Source organism: Chiloscyllium plagiosum, chromosome 12 (assembly GCF_004010195.1).
Source record: "Chiloscyllium plagiosum isolate BGI_BamShark_2017 chromosome 12, ASM401019v2, whole genome shotgun sequence".
Lineage (NCBI taxonomy): Eukaryota > Metazoa > Chordata > Chondrichthyes > Orectolobiformes > Hemiscylliidae > Chiloscyllium > Chiloscyllium plagiosum.
In genome coordinates, this window is record NC_057721.1 from 62957832 (window position 1) to 62977505 (window position 19674).

The 19674-nt window shown below is 44.7% G+C and overlaps 1 protein-coding gene across 6 annotated transcripts in view; it reads right to left on the reverse strand.

Moving 5' to 3' along the window:
• The window catches only part of dop1b (DOP1 leucine zipper like protein B), a 139550-nt gene that overhangs the window by 5008 nt on the left and 114868 nt on the right, over positions 1-19674 (reverse strand). For all 6 annotated transcript variants that reach the window (XM_043701243.1, XM_043701245.1, XM_043701238.1 and 3 more), the window contains 2 exons: positions 5507-5643; positions 3886-3935 (listed from right to left, as the gene is read on the reverse strand). In XM_043701243.1, coding sequence (XP_043557178.1) covers positions 3886-3935; positions 5507-5643 — 187 coding nt within the window. The remainder of the gene's footprint in view (positions 1-3885; positions 3936-5506; positions 5644-19674) is intronic.

Here is a 19674-nt window from a genome sequence, read left to right on the forward strand (position 1 = left end):
TACAATAGTTACCATTATGCAAACAACTTGTTAGTAAGTGCTGACCAGCTCTCAGCTATTAGTCTGATCCTCGGCTCATCGACACTCGGAACATCTGAAAAGCAGCACAAACCCCCCCCCATAACACCAGCAATCTCTGACTTCAATGTTCAACATCAGGAATGATTTCTCTTTTGGTTAGGGTGGAAACTAATAGTGAGTTTTTGCTATTTTGAACAGTGTAGATTTGATTTGACAATCAGCAAGCAGTTGATTTAGGTGGCATGTTGGCTCAGTGGTTAGTTCTACTGCCTCACAGCACCAGGGACCCAGGTTCAATTCCACCTAGGGCAACTTTCTGGGTTGAGTGTGATTTCTCCAGTGTGATTTCTCCAGGTGCTCCGGTTTCCTCTCACTGTCTAAGGATGTGCCGGTTAGGTGGATTGGCTGCATTAAATTGCCTGGGATGTGCAGGCTAGCTGGATCAGCTGTGGGAAATGCAGGGATACCATGATTGGGTGGTATGCTCTTCAGAGGGTGGGTGTGGATTTGATGGGCCAAACGGTCTGCTGCCACACTGGAGAGAATCTATGAAGCATACACATAAACTTGCACTCACTAATTAAATTAATATTTTGCATTTTTGTTCCCACTTTTGAGATTGAATCTGCATCCTTCAAGCTCTGATCCAATACTGCAACAAATCACATGAGTCATACCAGCTTTTTATTATTTCACGTTAAGCATGAGTTTTAGCATGTTTCCTGAGCCCACCTGCAATTCTCATTCTTCTTACCCTTCCATTGTTAAAATAGCTGCGTTATTTTGGTTGACATGCGAAGTTTCAAACCTCATTTTTATTTCTGCCTGATCGACTATACCATCCTGAACACTTTTTCCAAGTTAAACTATAACTACTGGACTAGTGAATAAAGAGCTGAAAATGTGTTGCTGGAGAAGCAAGAAGGGCTTATGCCCGAAACGTCGATTCTCCTGTTCCCTGGATGCTGCCTGACCTGCTGCGCTTCTCCAGCAACACATTTTCAGCTCTGATCTCCAGCATCTGCAGACCTCACTTTCTTCTCTAGTGAATAAAGATACAAACCGGCAAAAAAAAAACAAGGTTAAAGATAAAAAACATCTGACTGAAGATATTGTGATGGTGAGACTAGGCCATCACAGGTTTCGAAGAACTGATCACAATTTGGCTGAGTCATTGCCATCATGACAAGCATTTGTATTTCGTGTTGCAATCTTGGTTCAATCACTACTCTAATTATTTCCATCTGATAAGATCTTTGGATATCTCACTCGAGTCTAGAGATGGGGAGGCAATGGCCTGGTGGTATAATTACTGGACAATTAATCCAGAGACCCCAGTCATGTCCTGGCAACCCAGGTTCAAATCCTACCATGGCGGATAGTGGAATTTGAATTCACTGGGGAAAATAAAAATCTAGAATCAGGTGTCTAATGATGACCACAAATCCATTGTTGCATGTTGGAAAAACCCATCTGGTTCACTCATGTCATTTGAGGAAGGAAACTGGCCTATATGTGATTCCAGACTCTCAATAATGTGGTTGGCTCTTAAAATGCCCTCTGGACAATTAGGGATGGGCAATAAATGTGGTTCTAGTCAGTCAGTGACCCCCTCAAATGCAAAAAAAAAACACATTTTAATGCATTTTAGAACACGCTCCATAAATTCTTTCAACCTCTGATACTCTAATTCCATTGTTATATGTTGGATGTTTTACAATTGTTACATTTTAAACTGGTCTCTTTTAATTGAAAGTAAAATGGATCAATTTGATGAGAAAGGGGATGCTCAGAGACGGGTCCATGTTACTTGATAACAATTCGGCCCAGTAACAAACCAAATGATACAGTTACCAGGAAAACAGGAGATGCAGGAAATGACTTCTTCAAAGTCAAGTATCAGGTTTAACATCTGGAGACAACAGCATGAGACCAATTGCAAATGAGCACGTGAGGTGGGTGTATAAAGCAAGAAAGAGCAGGTTGTGGCAGTTGGTTCACTATTCTGAAAGATGACAACAAAACAGATTGGACTTCTGGAGGTCCAAAATCCAAGGAATCACCAAAGTGTACATTAGAGCTGGCAGTCGTTTCGAACAGGATCATAAGATCAAGCGAAAGTGCAAGTCAAAAGAACACTGGAGCAATCACCATGATGTGACAGCGTAACGGGAGCTTGTGAAACGCTGGGAGGGATTTGAACTTCAATCTAGATGGTTACCCACCTGCTGAAAATATTGCATCAATTAGCATATAGTTTTCTTTTGCGTTCATTGATTGATGGGGCAAGGACCTTTTCTGGGAACTAGTGATCATTTGCCCGCTAAACTGATGTTTAGCTTCTGGCGATTTTAATGTCTTTGTGACAGCCAAGTTTTAAAACATGAGACCTCTACACATGAATCTTTGAGTTGGTTACCGGTAAATAAATTCTCTTTTAAGAGAAGAAATGGTCTCTACAGGATTATAAGAGTGCAATCTCCAACTCCTTCAATAAGATCATAAAATATTATTTTTAATTCAAAAACACCAGTTTCTTCATGAAGCTTCATGAAGTAAATAGCAATCAAATCATCTCTTTCATTAATGGCTCGATTTTCACTTTGAAGATTGGACCAAATTGTGGAACATACTCTTGTCATCACCATCTCAAAGATTCAGATGAGCATTTGTATTCTTCACTGTTTAAGTTCCGTAAAAGAAGCTCAACTGTTTTGCCAAGAACTCTCTTTATATAATTATACAATTCTTAACAGGTTTTACACACATACGCACAGTGAAGTGAAACAAAAACACCCTAGATATAGTTCACTTCCAGCTTAACTCCCTTCTTACCGATACATTTCAGATCTTATTCTATTCCATTTGTACCAGAATCATTACTCAACTGAACTCAACTTTCTTGTCCTAACAAACATACTTGTCTACATCCTATGCTGAATTTGAAACTCGTCAAACAGTCTTGTGCTGTCACTCTGTTCTAGGCTCCACCCAATCTGTTTCGAATCTGTTTGACAGCTGTTCTCAACTTTGGTCCTTGCATTTCAGCATTATATTAAAGTAAGTACTTTTAAACCTGTGGTTGGGAAGTTGACCATCTATCAGGAAGGGGAACCTGGATGGATTTGCCGATCTCCAAATGCTAGGCCCTGATGCTAATTTTAGAACCTCAAACGAGGACAGTGAACACAGTATGGACCACAATTAAAGACTCAAACCTTCTTTAATTGTCTGCAGGGATCAAACAAAGTGATTGGATAGTCAGACAAAATCAATTTGTTCAGACAGGTTGTGATACATCTTCAGGGCAGGTGGGATTGAACTTGAACTCTTTTTCCAGACCAGAGGTAGGGGGACTACCACTATACCGTACCAGTTACTGGATTATTTACATTACTAAGATTACATTAAGAGAGCTTGCATCCTGGCTCATTACAATTTTCTAAATTAATCTGTCCAGCTATTACATACTTCAGGAGTAGGTGGGATTTGAACCTGTGCCTCCTGGCTCAGAGATAGGGGTACTACCACTACAGGAGCCTAAAAATCATCACCATTTGTTGGATAAATTATCTGCCCCAACCAAGCTAATTAAGCACCAAAGCAGCATGAATCTTGAACTTTTTCCATCTGTATAGCCTGAAGAAAGCTAAGCATTTACTCTTTTATCCCTCCACAGATACTGCCATATCTGCTGAGTTTCTTCAGCACATTGGATAATAAATAAAAACAGGTATTTACTCATTGAGCAATAAAAAAAACATTTGTTCTCAGTGACAAATTTAAATTAAATTTAAATTTCTTGATCTCAGGTTTTCTGGTTATCCTTTTTCTGTAAAATAAAAGTCCAACCAAGAAACTTACTTTGATAGAATTCTGATTAAATCCTCTTCCAGCTGCATGAACACCTGAACCTAAAGAACACAAGATGATTGGCATTGGTATTTTTAACCACAGAATGGTGCATTCCTTTCTATCCTTTATAAAAGGTAGTTTTACAATAGGCAACTTTCAAATCGCATAATACTAAAAAATGATGCAGATCAATGGAAAAGTAGATGGTTTTGTAGAGAGTATATTTTATTTCAGTTGGCTTGAATCAAGCCAGAGCAACAGGACTAGTCCAATTCAAGAGAAAGGAGGGGCATATGTTGCTTGGGGAAGCGAACTGGAAAGGGATCTCTGCTGCAGCTATATTACTGCTTTGGCCTTCTTCTACAGCAATAGGAGGATTTGAGTTATGAAAATAAGTGGGACTTTTCCACTGGAGCATACGAATTTGAGAGGTGACTTTATACTGGTTTATACAAATTATGGGAGGTAGTGATAAGGTGAATTGCAAGGATCTTTTCCCTATGGGGCACAGTAAAAAGGCGAGAGGAAAATGATTGTAGGAAGACATGAGGGTCAACTTCTTTTTTTATATAGAGACTGGTTTGCGTGTGGATTCAACTGCCAGAGATAGTGGTGGACGCAGGTATAATTGCAATATTTAAAATACTTTTGGATAAGTGCAATAGGCAAGGTTTGGAGGGACATGTCCCATTTTCCTGTATTTGGCCTAAGTTCAGTTTGGGAACATGGTTGGCATAGACTAGTTGGACAGAAGGGTCTGGTTCTGTGCTGTATGGCTCTAATGATTTTATAATAGCTTTATTTCCTCAGGAGAAAAAAAACTGATGAGAACTTTTTTTTAAACAAACTTTATTAAAAATGAGAGAAACAGCAGGCACACATTGCTGTAATCATTCTCCAAGAGATCATTAACATTACGGGGAAAATATTGTGCAGCTTTGCCTATGGCTGGGGAAACAATTAATGGTACAGAAATTCTTGTTAAGTACTATTCCATTCACTCTAAAAAACATTCTCAATACATAACCTGGTTTGTCAATCAAACCGTCCCTCTGTTACATATTGCACACCTGAGGTTGGCTCACACTAGGCAGAATTAAAATCAAACAGTATCTGATTCATCAAACAGTATCTGATTCAGCAAACCAAGCACATTTTAATGATGCTCATTGTTAAATTAGATCAGTTTGTTACACATGGAATTTTGCCAATTATAAATAATGCTTTCAGCTTTTGTGCATTTTTACCCACAGTTTAAAATAATGCATTTATCCCAAATGAAACAGCAACATTGTTGATTCCCAATAAATTTCAGTACTGATACTATGTAATAAATCAGCATTGCATGGACAGTAATCAACTCGACAGGTGAAACTTAAAGTAAAGCAACTTTCAATTAGAGTTTGAAATGTATTTTTTAAGCAGGTTCTGTGATAGGTCCAAGAGTTTTTCTCTGCAATTTTTCTTGAACATTAGTCCAAACTAAATTAATATAGCATAAAGAGAGTGGTTATTTTGTGGCAAATACCTACTTTTGCTACTTCTTTCAGAATCAACCACAATTATGTCTCTCAGTTTTGAATATAATCACAGTGTGGCAGAGCAAACTGACAAAATTTTCTTCTCTTACCAGCTCAGTCACCATGATAGGCCAGAGTGAAGTGAGATGCTGGGGAGAAATTCTCATCAGCAACACTCTGAAGGTCAGAAACATTTGGGCAGTAACAACTGAGGACATGCCCACACGAAGGGTTTCCGTCATGCGCTCTACAAAAAGAGGGAATGGGCATGTTAGAGGTGGTCCCACAGTGGATCATGAACTCGTCATAAGCAGATTAAAACCTGTTCAGTTGCAGACTTAGGATCTCTACAAACTGCTTCGCTTTGTGCAGAAATCTACTTTCTTCTCTATTCAAATGGTAAGGTCCCCGGGAGATTTGCTAAACAGAGACAGCGTGGAGTGCAGGTTCATAGCTCCTGGAAAGTGGAGTCACAGGTAGATAGGATAGTGAAGGCGGTGTTTGGTATATTTTCCTTTATTGGTCAGAGAATGGAGGACAGGAGTTGGGAGGTCATGTTGAGGCTGTACAGGACCATTGGTTAGGCCACTATTGGAATACTGCATGCAATTCTGGTCTCCTTCCTATCAAAAGAATGTTGTGAAACTTGAAAGGGTTCAGAAAAGATTTACAAGGATGTTGCCAGGGGTGGAAGATTTGAGCTATAGGGAGAGGCTGAACAGGCTGGGGCTGTTTCCCCTGGGGTGAGGGAGCTGAGGGGTGACCTTATAGAGGCTTACAAAATCACAAGGGGCAAGGATAGGATAAATAGACGGTCTTTTCCCTGTGTTGGGGGGAGTCCAGAACTAGAAGGTTTGGGTTTAGACTGAGAGGGGAAAGATATAAAAGAGACCTGAGGAGCAACTTTTTCACGCAGAGGATGGTACGTGTATGGAATGAGCTGCCAGAGGAAGTGGTGGAGGCTAGTACAATTGCAACATTTAAAAGGCATCTGGATGGGTATATGAATAGGAAGGGTTTGGAGGAATAGGTGTCAGGTGCCGGCAGGTGGGACTAGATTAGATTGGGATATCTGGTCGGCATGGACGGGTTAGACTGTAGGGCCTGTTTTCCTGCTGTACATCTCTATGACTATCTACAAAAGACAACATCACTCAGATACAAAAGTAGGTTGGATTTGGAATGCATACAAATGTACAATTTAGCAGCAACAGTAGGTTAAACAAGACCCTCCAGCCAGCTCTGCCAATGAGATCATGGCTGATCGGATTGTAACTTAAATCCACGTTCCTGCCAACACCTCACCCCTTTGCTCAACAAAAATCAATCTCCTGTGTCTTAAAAATATTCAAGGACTGACCTTCCCCACCTTTTCAGCAGGAGGGCTCCAAAGTGACGTGACATGACACAGAATAAAGTGTGTCTCATCCCTTTCCTAAAGGGGCAGCCCCTGATTTTTACCCAAAGAACCCTAGCTCTACATTCTGCCCAAGCGGGAATGGCCCTTCTACAGCAATCGTCAAGGGTCTTGCCTGTTTCAATCAAGTCACCTCTTACACTTTTAACATTCAGCAGGTTTAAGCCTACCCTGTCCAACATTTCCTTATCAGACAGCTCTCTCTCTCTTCCCTGTCCAAACTGTGTATTAATACAGTATATTAAATCTCTGAACTGCTTCCAATCTTTTAAAACCTTAAACTGACTTATACTGTATACAGTACTCCAGATGTGTTCTCACCAGTGATGGAAATGTGTTGCTGGAAAAGCGCAGCAGGTCAGGCAGCATCTAGGGAACAGGAGAATCGACGTTTCAGGCATTAGCCCTTCTTCATGCCCGAAACATCGATTCTCCTGTTCCCTAGATGCTGCCTGACCTGCTGCGCTTTTCCAGCAACACATTTCCATCTCTGATCTCCAGCATCTGCAGACCTCACTTTCTCCTCAAAGTGTTCTCACCAGTGCCCTGTATAGCTGAAATTTAACCTCCCTACTTTTGTATTCAATTTCCCTTGCAATAAAATGATATTCTTTTAATTTCCTTAATTAATTTTGGTGATTGAAATCTAATATTTTGCCACTCATGCATGAGGACACCCAGAATCCTCTGCAGCTGAGAGCTTGCAATGTCTCACCATTTCCATAATTTTTTTTACTCTTTGTGCAAAGCTAGATAATATCTTTCTGCGATATTATCCTCCATTTGTAACATACCAATTTGTCTCCTCTCCTCACTACAACCCACAATCTGTGTTATCATCCCTATGCAATATGTTATAGTCAAAACAGACCATCAATATACAACTTTTACCATTCAACTTTAATAGCTGACAATTTAAATCAACAAAAGGTGTTTTTTTTAAAAAGGATATATACTAAAATGGCTGATGTGCTCATCTGACTAGGCTGAGCCAAACTCAAACCCAGTGAGCAAATATCAGCCTGAAACAAAATTACCATCAATATGAAAAAAAAATCTGTATCTTCCAGTTGATTCACACCTTTTGGAAACTACACATGAAATGAAAGGTTGTTCGTAGAGTATTCAACTTGGGAAAACGGATTAGACTCCGGAACATGTACAAACAAACCTTCATCAATATTTGCTTTGGAGAAGATAAGAGAAGGAAATGTAGATTTGTGAATGCCGGAGAAATTTGCCCAATAGGTTAGAGATCACAAAACACCACTCTTGAAGTGAAATTGACCAACAGTTTATTGCAAGCGATATCGCTGGAAGAGAAATAGACCAGGCTGACACAGAACCAACAGTCTGTACAGGTAGATCAGAATTTCTCTTCCCATAGCGGAGGATGAGACCAGTTTTATCGTGATGATGCACAATGACACTGATTAAGAAATGTCTGAAAATGGAGTAATCTAGTTACAAGGATGCTAATTGAAAAACCGTTATCGGATGAATGTCATGTTCGTTCACACAATGCAACATCCTGACAGTAACAATGGTTCCATTCTTCTTCACAGGTAGATATTAATGTGTCTTCTGAAGTGATAAGGTGCTTCTATTGTCCTGTTCCTGGAGCATGTCCTTGCTGGTGCCTCTCTGTCTGATTCAGTGTGGCATTGGTATTGCTGGGTTGTGAAACTGCCCTTAGGGCTTTGAGATATCTGTGGTGCTCCGTTACGTCCATGGGAGCTGAAAGTGTCTGATTCGGCTTGTGAGCTGCTCGGGAATTCTGGGTGTTCTGGTAGAGTTTGGCCAATTTTGCTTTTGTGGGCCTATCATGGGTTAACAAATCTTTTCCCCAGTGAACAAGGGATAGAAAACAATCTCTCCACCTAAAGCTCATTTTGTCTCTGGCTCTCTCCTTCAAACTCAAGTGCAGACACCAGTTGATGAAAAGCAACGTTGAGCAATAGTGACTATGAACTCTGACACCTGCAGGTTCACTATTACTAAAGAAACAAGATGATAGAAAAGCCCTTGGACACGGATTTCACTGGTTGTTCAAAAATTCTAAAAATAACAAACTGTAACTGCTTGCACCTTCTCATCTGTATTACACTTCTTTATGGAACACAGAACAAAAGGCCCTGTACAGCACAGTACAGAACCTTTGGCTCTCGATGTTATGTCAGTCTCTTATCCTACTGCAAGATAAGGCCAACCTACATATCCTTCATTGTACTAACTTCCACGTGCCTAGAGTCCCTTAAAATGCCCTAATATATCTGACTCTACCACTATTGGCAGTGCATTCCACGCATCTACCACCGAATAAAGAACCTACCTCTGACATCTACCCTAAACATTCCTCCAATCACCTTAAAATTATGCCCCTTTGTGATGGACATTTCTGCTATGGGAAAGAACCTCTGGTTATCCACTCTATCTATGCCTCTCAACATCTTGTACACCTCTACCAAGTCACCTCTCATCCTTTCTAGCTTCAGTGAGAAAAGCCCTAGCTCCCTCAACCTTTCTTCATACAACACAGTGGCTAGCATTGCTGCCTCACAGCGCCAGAGACCCGGGTTCAATTTCCGCCTCAGGCGACTGACTGTGGCGTTTGCACATTCTCCCAGTGTCTGCGTGGGTTTCCTCCGGGTGCTCCGGTTTCCTCCCACAGTCCAAAAATGTGCAGGTTAGGTGAATTGTTCATGCTAAATTGCCCGTAGTGTTAGGTGGGGTAAAAGTAGGGGAATGGATCTGGGGGAGTACGCTTCGTCAGGTTGGTGTGGACTTGTTGGGCCAAGGGCCTGTTGCCACACTAAGTAATCTAATCTAATCTAAACATACCCTCCAGTCCAGGCAGCATTCTGGTAAATCTCCTTTGCACCCTCTCCAAAGCTTCCACATCCTCCTTATAAGGAGGTGACCAGAACTGAACACAATATTCCACGTGTGGTCTAACCAGGACGCTATAGAGCTGCAGCATAACCACATGGCTCTTAATCCTCCTGCTAATGAAAACCTACAACACCGTTCTCTCCATTAACAACCCTATCAACCTGGGTTGCAACTTTGAGGGATCTATGGACATGGACCCCAAGATTCCTCTGTTCCCCCACACTGCCAAGAATCCTGTGTTCTGTATTCAAATTCAACTTTCCAAAATTAATCACTTTACACTATTCCAGGTTGAACTCCACTTGCCACTTATCTGCCTAGTTCTGCATCCTGTCAAATGTCTCATTACAACCAACAACCCTCCACACTGTTCACAACTCCACCAACCATTGTGTCATCAGCAAACTTACTATCTCACCTCTTCCACTTTCTCATCCAAGTCATTTATAAAAATCACAAAGAGCAAAGGTCCTAGAACTGATCCCTGTGGAACACGACTGGTCAACGAGCTCCAGGCTGAAGACTTCCGATCTACCACCACCCTCTGTCTTCTTTGGACCAACCAATTTTGTATCCAGACAGGTTTCCCTGTATCCCATGCCTCCTTACTCTGAATGAATCTACCATGGGCAACCTTACCAAACACCTTGCTAAAATCCACGTACACCATATCCACTGCTCTATCTTCAATGCGTTTTATCACATTCTCAAAGAATTCACTCAGGTTTGAAGCCCCTAACAAAGCAATACTGACTATGATTTTAAAAGAAATCATAAATCCTGTCTCTCCGAATCCTCTCCAAAACTTTGCCTACCACTGACATAAGACTGAATAGTCTAATTCCCAGGATTATCCCTATTCCCTTTCTTGAACAAGGGAATAATATGTCACCCTCCAATCATCTGGTACTACTCCAATGGACAGTGAGGATGCCAAAGGCACAGCAATCTCTTCCCTGAATTCCTGTAGTAACCTAGGAAATACCCCGTCTGACCCACGGGATTTATCTATCCTCATGACTTTGAAAGTTAACAGCACATGCGCCTTCCTAACATCAACTTGTTCAAACCAATCAATCAATCAGTCTGTTTCACGTTGTCCTTCGAAACGTCATGGTCCCTCTCAGTAGCAAATACTGAAGTATTCAGTAAGGACCTCCCCTACTTTGTCTGACTCCAGGCACAGGGCCACTCAGCTCCAGACCTCATTACAATCTTGATTCAAACAAAGACAGAAGAGCTGAATTCCAGAAAGGAGAAGAGAGTGATTACCTTGGACAACAAAGCTACAGCTGAGTGTGACATCAAGGAGCCCTAGCAAAACTAGAGTCCATGGGAATCAGGGTGAAAACTCCACTCATTGGAGTCATACCTAGCAAAGGAAAATGGTCATTGTTGGAAGTCAGTCATCTCAACCTCTGGTCATCTCTTCATAAGTTCCTCAGAGTAACATCCCAAGCCCAACCATCTTCAGCTGCTTCATCCAGGACCTTTTCTCCATCATAAGGTCAGACATGGAGGCATTCGTTGATGATTGTACAATATTCAGCACCATTCATGACTACACAGATAATGAAGCAGTCCATGTTCAAATCCAACTCGACCTGGACAATAACCAGGTTTGATCTAACAAGTTGCAAGTAACATTCATGCTACAGAAGTGCTTGAATGATGATCTCTAACAAGAAAGAATCTAACCAGTAACGTTGACATTCAATGGTATTGCCATTGTATCCTTTGCAAATAACATCCTTGCAGTTACCATTGACCAGAAACAACTGGACTCATTATCCAACACAGTGGCTACAAGAGCAGGTCAAAGACTAGGTAGCCTGCAATGAATAACTCACCTCCTGTCTCCTTGTAGCCTGTCTGCAATCTACAAAGTACAAAGTTAGGAATGTGATGGAATACTCCCCACTTGTTTGAATGAATGTAACTCGAACAAAATTCAAGTAGCTTGACACCATCCAGGATAAAAAATGTCCACTTGGTGGTGACTCCCTCGGCCACTGATACTCAGCAGCAGCAGTATGTACCATTTACAAGATGCACTGCAGAAATTCACCCAGGCTCCTCACACATCACCTTCCAAACGCAAGGCCACTTCCGTATAGAAGGACATGGGTGACAAATAAATGGGAACACCATCACTTGAGGAGTTCTCCTCGATGTCATTGGCTATCTTGACTTGGAAATATATCGTCGTTACTTCACTGTCACTGAGTAAAATCCTGGAATTCTTGCCCAAATGGCATTGCAGGTCAATCCACAGCACATGGAATGCAGTGATTCAAGAAGGCAGCTCACCACCACTTTCAGGAGCAACTATAGATGGGTAATAAATATTGGCCAGCCAGCAACACCAGAGTGGACCAGTGAATAAAAATAACCTCCTCTGGCTGAAGCTCTGTCTTGGTGGCAGGGTTTATCTTTTATACTTGGTTTCTGCAGCATGGCCATGGTGACTGATTTAAATCAAACATACATGACAATTATTTTAAACTGCCCAATTACAAAAGGTGTCATTGGAGTCGTTTCCACACTCAGTCCAGATCAATCTCTACATTTCTGTTTTCTCATGGTCAGACACCAACCTGCTCATCAGCATTTCAATGCTAAAGTCTGGCCAAAGCAAGGAAAAATACAGCTGCCACCACCTTCCACTGCCAGTGTCTCGGCTGTTAAACTCACATCTGGGCTTTTGTGATTTTGGAAGGTTCACGATTACAGTTACAAAATACAGGCAGTATTAAAGCAATTTTCTGCAAGTTTACTGATTTTGTAAAGTAGTAGATATGGTACGTTGGTTAATGAGACAAAATATATGACAGTGACAGATGAGAAAGCTTCATTGATCCCAAAAATCTCTTGTAAAACGGAGGAATGGGGATGGTGGTTTTGAAGTGGTGCGTTTGTCTTTGTTCTTCTCTTGGGCAAATATAGAGAGCACCTGGCCTTCTCTCAAGAGCATGATAGCTCATTCCAATGACTCCTCTCTTACTCTCTCCCCACCCAAACCTTATTTTGGGGAATGGCCACCGCTGGTCAGTTGATCACTTGTCTAAACCATCGCAGCCAATGACCATGATGCTAAGATAACCATTGCCCACCTCCATTTGAAAGTTAGCTTTCATTCCTTTGGAGAATACAAGCTTATTTTCCCAAGCACTGCATTCATAATAAAGTAGTGCGGCTGGTGCCTGATAAATCCTTGATCAGTCATGACTTCAGTGACGCTTATAACCTCTCCTGTTTTCATATACTCGATATCAAATTATACTTGCAGTTTTAAAGAGGAACCCAATTTTCAAAATTCTGGAACCTTGCAAAGCCATTTATCCTCACATTCCCATTAAACAAGGTGCTGTCTTCACATCTGACTGGATTTCTGAAGTTCTGTTTTGACCATTCGGTTCCTTTTATACAACTTAGGACAAGACACCATTTGGTACTACTCAGCCTCTTTTAGTTTTTTTTTTAATTTTCAAAAATAAACTTTATTCATAAAATTATTTGGATCTCTTTACAATTGGTCATGCCATTCTTGTGCACACATTACATTGCTTTACATACAGGCATCGAAATTTATTTTTCCTATATACAAGTCTGTACATTTACTATCCAGCTCTTCTGCTGAGGCGTCAGCGGAGCCCAAATGACTGGGTGGGCCCTCTGTTTCTTCTTAGGCAGGCAGATGTTACACGGTGGCCTTTCTCCACTCTGCCTTGGTGGCAGCTACCCTAAGTTTCAGCGCATCCCTCAACACGTAGTCCTGGACCTTGGAATGTGCCAGTTTGCAACACTCAGTCGGGGTCAGCTCCTTCAACTGGAAGATCAACAGGTTTCGGACTGCCCTGAGAGCGTCCTTCACAGAGTTGATGATCCTCCAGGCACAGTTGATGTTCGTCTCGGTGTGCGTCCCGGGGAACAGACCGCAGAGTACTGAGACCCGCATCACAGCGCTGCTCGGGACGAACCTCGACAAACACCACTGCATTCCTCTCCAGACTTCTTCTGCATAGACACATTCCAGAAGGTGTGTGACAGTCTCGTGCCCCCCGCAGCGTCCGGCTGAGAGTCCGGGCGTGCATAAAGGATCTCACAGGCAGAGCCCTTCTCACCATCAGCCAAGCCATGTCTTGGTGCTTGTTGGAAAGTTCTGACGATGAGGCATTCTGCCAAATGGCTTTGACAGTCTGCTCAGGGAACCGCTCGACAGGATCCGCCCTCTCCTTTTCCCGAAGGGTCTCAAGGACACTACGTGCTTACCACTTCCTGATGGACTTGTGGTCAAAGGTGTTGTTCTTCATAAACCTCACCACAAAGGACAGGTGATACGGTACGGTCCAACTACTCGGAGCGTTCCGCGGCAGCGAAGCCAGGCCCATCCTTCGCAACACCGGGGACAGGTAGAACCTCAGTACGTAGTGACACTTGTTTGCGTACCGGGGATCCACGCACAGCTTGATGCAGCCACACACAAAGGTGGCCATCAGGGTGAGGGTGGCATTGGGTGTGTTTTTCCCCTCTGTTGCCCAGATCTTTATACACAGTACCTTCGGACCCGGTCCATCTTTGATCTCCATATAAAATGGAAGATGGCCCAGGTAACTACATTGGCACAGGTTCTGGGAATAGGCCAGACCTGTGTCACGTATAACAGCAATGACAGTGCCTCACACCTGATGACCAGGTTTTTTCCCCATAATGGAGAGCGATCGTAGCTTCCATCTGCCCAGTTTCTGCCTCACTTTGCTGAAACGCTCCTCCCAAGACTTGGCGCACGCTCCAGCCCCCCAAACCAAATACCCAATACCCAGGTGGTCGGTCCCGACAGTGAAGGGGATCAAGGATTGGTCGGCCCAGCTCCCGAAGAGTATGGCCTCGCTCTTGCCTCGGTTTACCTTGGCCCCTCCGAGGCCCGTTCGAACTGGTCACATTTGCACATGCGTCTGTGCACGGACAGCGGATCCGAGCAGAAAACGTCATCATCATCCATGTACAGGGAGGCCTTAACCTGTACGCCCCCGCTGCCAGGAATAATCATCCCTCAGGCTCGCATCCTTCCTGATGGATTTGGCAAATGGCTCTGTGCAGCACACAAACAAGGCAGGAGAGAGACAGCAGCCCTGCCTGACTCCAGATCTGATTGGGAAGCTATCTGATTCCCATCCATTGATTGACACTGCACTGACAATGTTGGTGTAGAGCAGTCTGATCCAATTGCAGATTCCCTCCCCAAAGCCCATTTTGGAGAGAACATGTCTCATATATGTGCGTGATATCCTGTCAAAGGCTTTCTCCTGGTCCAGGCTGATGAAGCAAGTGTCCAACCCTCTGTCCTGTATGTAGGCGATCGTATCCCTGAGGAATGAGAGACTCCATGTTCTTCCTGCCCGGTACAGTACAGATTTGGTCAGGGTGAATCACCGACCCCAAAGCAGACCTGACCTGGTTGGCGATAACCTTTAACAAAATTTTGTAATCTGCATTCAATAGTGAGATTGGTCTCCAATTTCTGATTTCCTCCCTCTCCCCTTTCCGCTTGTCGGTGAGGGCGATGATGCCTTTCCTCATGGATTCACTCATGCCCGAAGCATACTGACATACACCTCCAGCCAACCAAGTCCCACAGAGCAGAACAGAGCTCAACCGGTAAGCCGTCGCTTCCGGGAGTTTTATTCTTTTCGAAAAACTTTAGGGCCTTGGTCAGCTCGTCCAGAGGTAGCAGCTGGTCCAGCCTCTCCTGTGGTTCTGTCATCTAAGACCACCGTGATAGAGGACAGGAACGACTGGGAGGCTGTGCTATCGGTTGGCTTCACGTCATACAGACTGGCATAGAAGGATTTGCTGATTGAGCCATCTTCATCCTTCAGGCTGCTGAGCACGGAGCTCTCTTTGTGCACCTTCTGGAAGAAGAAACGTGAGCATATTTTGTCCTGCTCCATGGAGCGGACCCTGGACTGGAAGATTATCTTGGAGGCCTCCGAGGCAAAGACCGAGGCTTGCTGGCCCTTCACCTCCTGGAGGTCCTCCGTGACATCCACCCCCATCGTCTGCAGCAGGAGCAGGTGCTGCATACTTTCCTGGAGTTGGGACAGTTTTCCCCGCCTCTCTCTCGCCTCCTGGACACCTTTCAGGATGAAGAACCTCTTGATGTTCCCTTTTACTATTTCCCACCCGTCCGCTGGGGACTCAAAGAGGGGCTTCACGGTTCTCCAACCTGCGTAATCCCTCGAGCTCCTCAATGTTTCCCGCGGTCAACAGCTTTGTGTTTAGCTTCCACGTTCCCTTACCAGCCCACTGCTCGTCCTGTAGGTGACAGTCGGCCAGCAGGAGGCAGTGGTCAGAGAAGAACACCGGCTTGACGTCGGTGGATCTGACCGAGAGCGTTCGGGACACAAACAGGTAATCTATCCTTGAGCGGATAGACCCGTCTGCCCGGTGACCAGGTGTATCTACGCTGCACTCCATCTGCAGGGGTGCTGAAGACGTCATGCAGCTTAGCATCTTTTACCGTTCCCATCAGAACTCTGGATGTGGTGTCCAGTTTACTGTCCCCCCCGCCGGATTGCCCATCTGCAATGATACAGTTGAAGTCTCCGGCCAGAATGACCGGCCTGGACGTAGCCTGCAACAGTGGAAGCTACTGCAGGACAACCGTTCACTCTTACCCACTGGGGCATACACATTAATCAGTCTCAGGGGAGCATTCCTGTACATGACGTCAGTGACGAGGCACCGCCCACCCACCACCTCCTTAACATCGGAGATGGTGAAGTTGCCTCCTTGCAACAGGATACCCAGGCCGGAGGCGCGGCTATCATTGCCCCCCCCGACCAAACTGACAGCCCATGGGCCCACAAGCTCGACCATCCCCTGTAGCTGCTGCGGTGCGGTATCCCACACTCCTGCAGAAACAGGACATCGGTTTTTACGTTGTCCAGGAAGGCCATCGTAGAAACACATTACGTAACCGATTTGATGCTACGTACATTGATACTGGCAATTCTTATCCCCATTTTAACAGTTTACGAGGTTACCAGTGTCCATTTGCTGCTGGTCTTGCCTCTCTGGGGTAGCAGTTGTGCATGCCCATGGTGATGGCAAACTGCTGGACCCTCCCAGGGCTGAGGTAGCTGTCCAGCTCCACGCTGGGACCATTTCCCCACTCTGGTGTCTTTGGGTCGGGGCCAGGGTCCGCAGTCCAGTTCTCTGTCTGACAGCAGGGCTGTCATAGGACCGCTGCTCCCAGTTACCTGGAGCTGTGGGCTGGTGGGTACCTCGTGGTTCTCACCGGGTGGGGGGAGGCCTTTACCGATCCCCTCAGAGGGATCATCTTTTCCTGCTTGGGCGGTGCTGCCCTCCTTTTTCCCCGCGGCGCTCTGTCTCTTCCTCTGGTGACGACCCTCCTTGTGCCCGTCCTCACCATCCGAAGAGCTGCCTGTATCCTCGTCGTGTAGGTGTCGCTTCCCCCTTCGCTGGGTGGCTTTGAGGCCCTTGAGAGGTTTCCTCTTCCTGCTTTTGACAGTAATCCAATCCTTTGCCTCCTTTGATCCCTCCTCTTCCATTTCCTCCATCTGTCTTGAAGGAGCTTGGATCGGCTGCTGCATCTCCCCGCTGTCTGCCGTCTGCTCCGCTACAGCCTGCCCTTCCTTCTGGGTGCCTCCAGACACCGTTCCCGTGCTGTTTTGTGGTATCTTGCTGGTCTTAGGCGGTCCACGGCTCTGTTGCCACCTCCGGCCATCTGTGCATAGGTGGCGGCCCCTCGTCTTGGGCAGGCCTTGTACATGTGGCCCGCCTCTCCGCACAGATTACAGTTCTTGGCCTCCTTACATTCCTTGGTCGGGTGGCCTTCCTGCTTGCAGTTTCGACAGATGGTCACTTTACAATCCGCCGCCATGTGGCCTGACCTCCCGCAGGTTCGGCACACTTTTGGCTGCCCTGCGTATGTCAGGTAACCTCTGCTTCCTCCGATGGCAAAGCTGGAGGGTGGGTGGAGGATGTCCCCACTGGCATCGACCCTCAGGGTTACCCTGACCTGTCGTTTGCTGGTCCAGTTCCCGAAAGGATCGACCACATCGGTACTCTCTCCCCCTTGAACTGGACGTATGTTCTCAAGAAGGTCAGGACACCTGCTGCTGGGACGCGAGGGTTGTACATCTGGATTGTTACAACCCGACTCCTCTGCACAGGAAGCACACACAACAGGACCGCCAACAAGATAGAGAACAGAGGTTCCCCTTCCTTCTCCTCGAAGACCTTCAGGAGTTGCTCGCAATTCTGGACGCTCCTGAAGGTCACGTCGAAATAGCCTGCCGCAGGGAAATCCTGCGGGCAGTACACGTTCGCTGCTTCAAACCCGCAGCACTCCAGCAAAATCTTCTTCACGAATGCCGTCCGATCGACTGGTGTACGCTCCTCCACCTTCTTCACAGTCACCCTGACTGTGTTACGAATGCCCTGGCCTGGGCTGCGAGCCGCTACGGAGGCCATAGCTCAGAGGTTGGCTGGTACCTGAATTGATGTTAGGCCGAACCCAGCATAAAGATCCACCAAGAGCAGGTCAGCACAACCAAACGAATCTCCAATGTCTAATCACGATCCAATGACGATCTCCAGCAGCACCGACGACTCGGAACATGACCCCGATGGTATCTCCCCTGCCAGCACACGTCTGCTGCGTCAAACCTGCAGCACGCGAGCAGAATCTCTGCCTCTGGTCCTCAGTGACTACACATATTCTGAGCCAAAAGGCCGATACAGCACATGTGATAACATGGGGTAAACCCTTCTGATAATGTAAACCAGACACAGAAAAGCTCACCTTGCCTCATAACCTCATGTGACAAAGAACTACCCATTTAACTACTTAACTCCAAAAAGAGAACATTACACTGTAAGCCTCGTTTGTCTGATTCATTTATCTACCTCTCACTCTACAACACTATAGTGATCTGATAATGGTGGGAGGGGACTTTAAGATTTACAAAATAATAAAGTTTCAAAACCAACCAGCTATCGGTCTCCTTTTTTTCAGTCTGAGGCTGCACACATCTTTCATAGATAAAGGTACCTTTCAGAGAGCGGGTTAGCAGGCAGTCTGTTGATGCTCTTTGTGACTCTGGCTAACTGTTCAAAATGCCTGATTTTTATACCCCAAAACATTGGATCGTGTTATTAGTTTGATGTCGTCAAAACAGTAAAATTCAAATTCACCTGGGTTTTACTATCTTGGGACATAATTTAAACTGATTGACTCAATTTGAATTGTTGTTGTAGGACATAGCAGTTCAGCTATTCGTTTGACAGCCAAATGTTACATTTTAAAATATTTCAGCATACTGCGCTTGGAGTCAGTCACATGACAGGCTTGCCAGCATTTCAACTCTTTTACAGTACATGCTTACAATTTCATAACACATCACAAAGATTAGAAATCTAGTTCAATAGAATAATCAGTGTAAGAATTAAATGAAAGAAGTGTGCAGATTGTTATTCGCCAAAGGGTTAAGGAATAAGAGGGGAAAAGCTGCACATAAGGAATTCAATCACACAGCAGAAACGATCCCACTGAATGCCCAAGCAGGCTGGACAGGCCTGCTCCTGGGTCACATTTTCCCGACAGTCAGAGAGCTGGAACTCCTAGGACATTAAGCAACTCCTACTACCCACAATTATATTTTAAAATAAGGGTTTATTGTATTCATTCATGGGATGTGAGCATCACTGGATAGGCTAGCATATTTTTAGCATATTACTTAAAAATGTACAACTGTGTCTGGAGTTTGCACATTCTCCCAGTGTCTGCATGGGTTTCCTCCGGGTGCTCCGGTTTCCTCCCACAGTCCAAAAATGTGCAGGTTAGGTGAATTGGACATGCTAAATTGCCCATAGTGTTAGGTGCAGGGGTAAATGTAAGGGAATGGGTCTGGGTGGGTTGCGCTTCGGCGGGTCGGTGTGGAC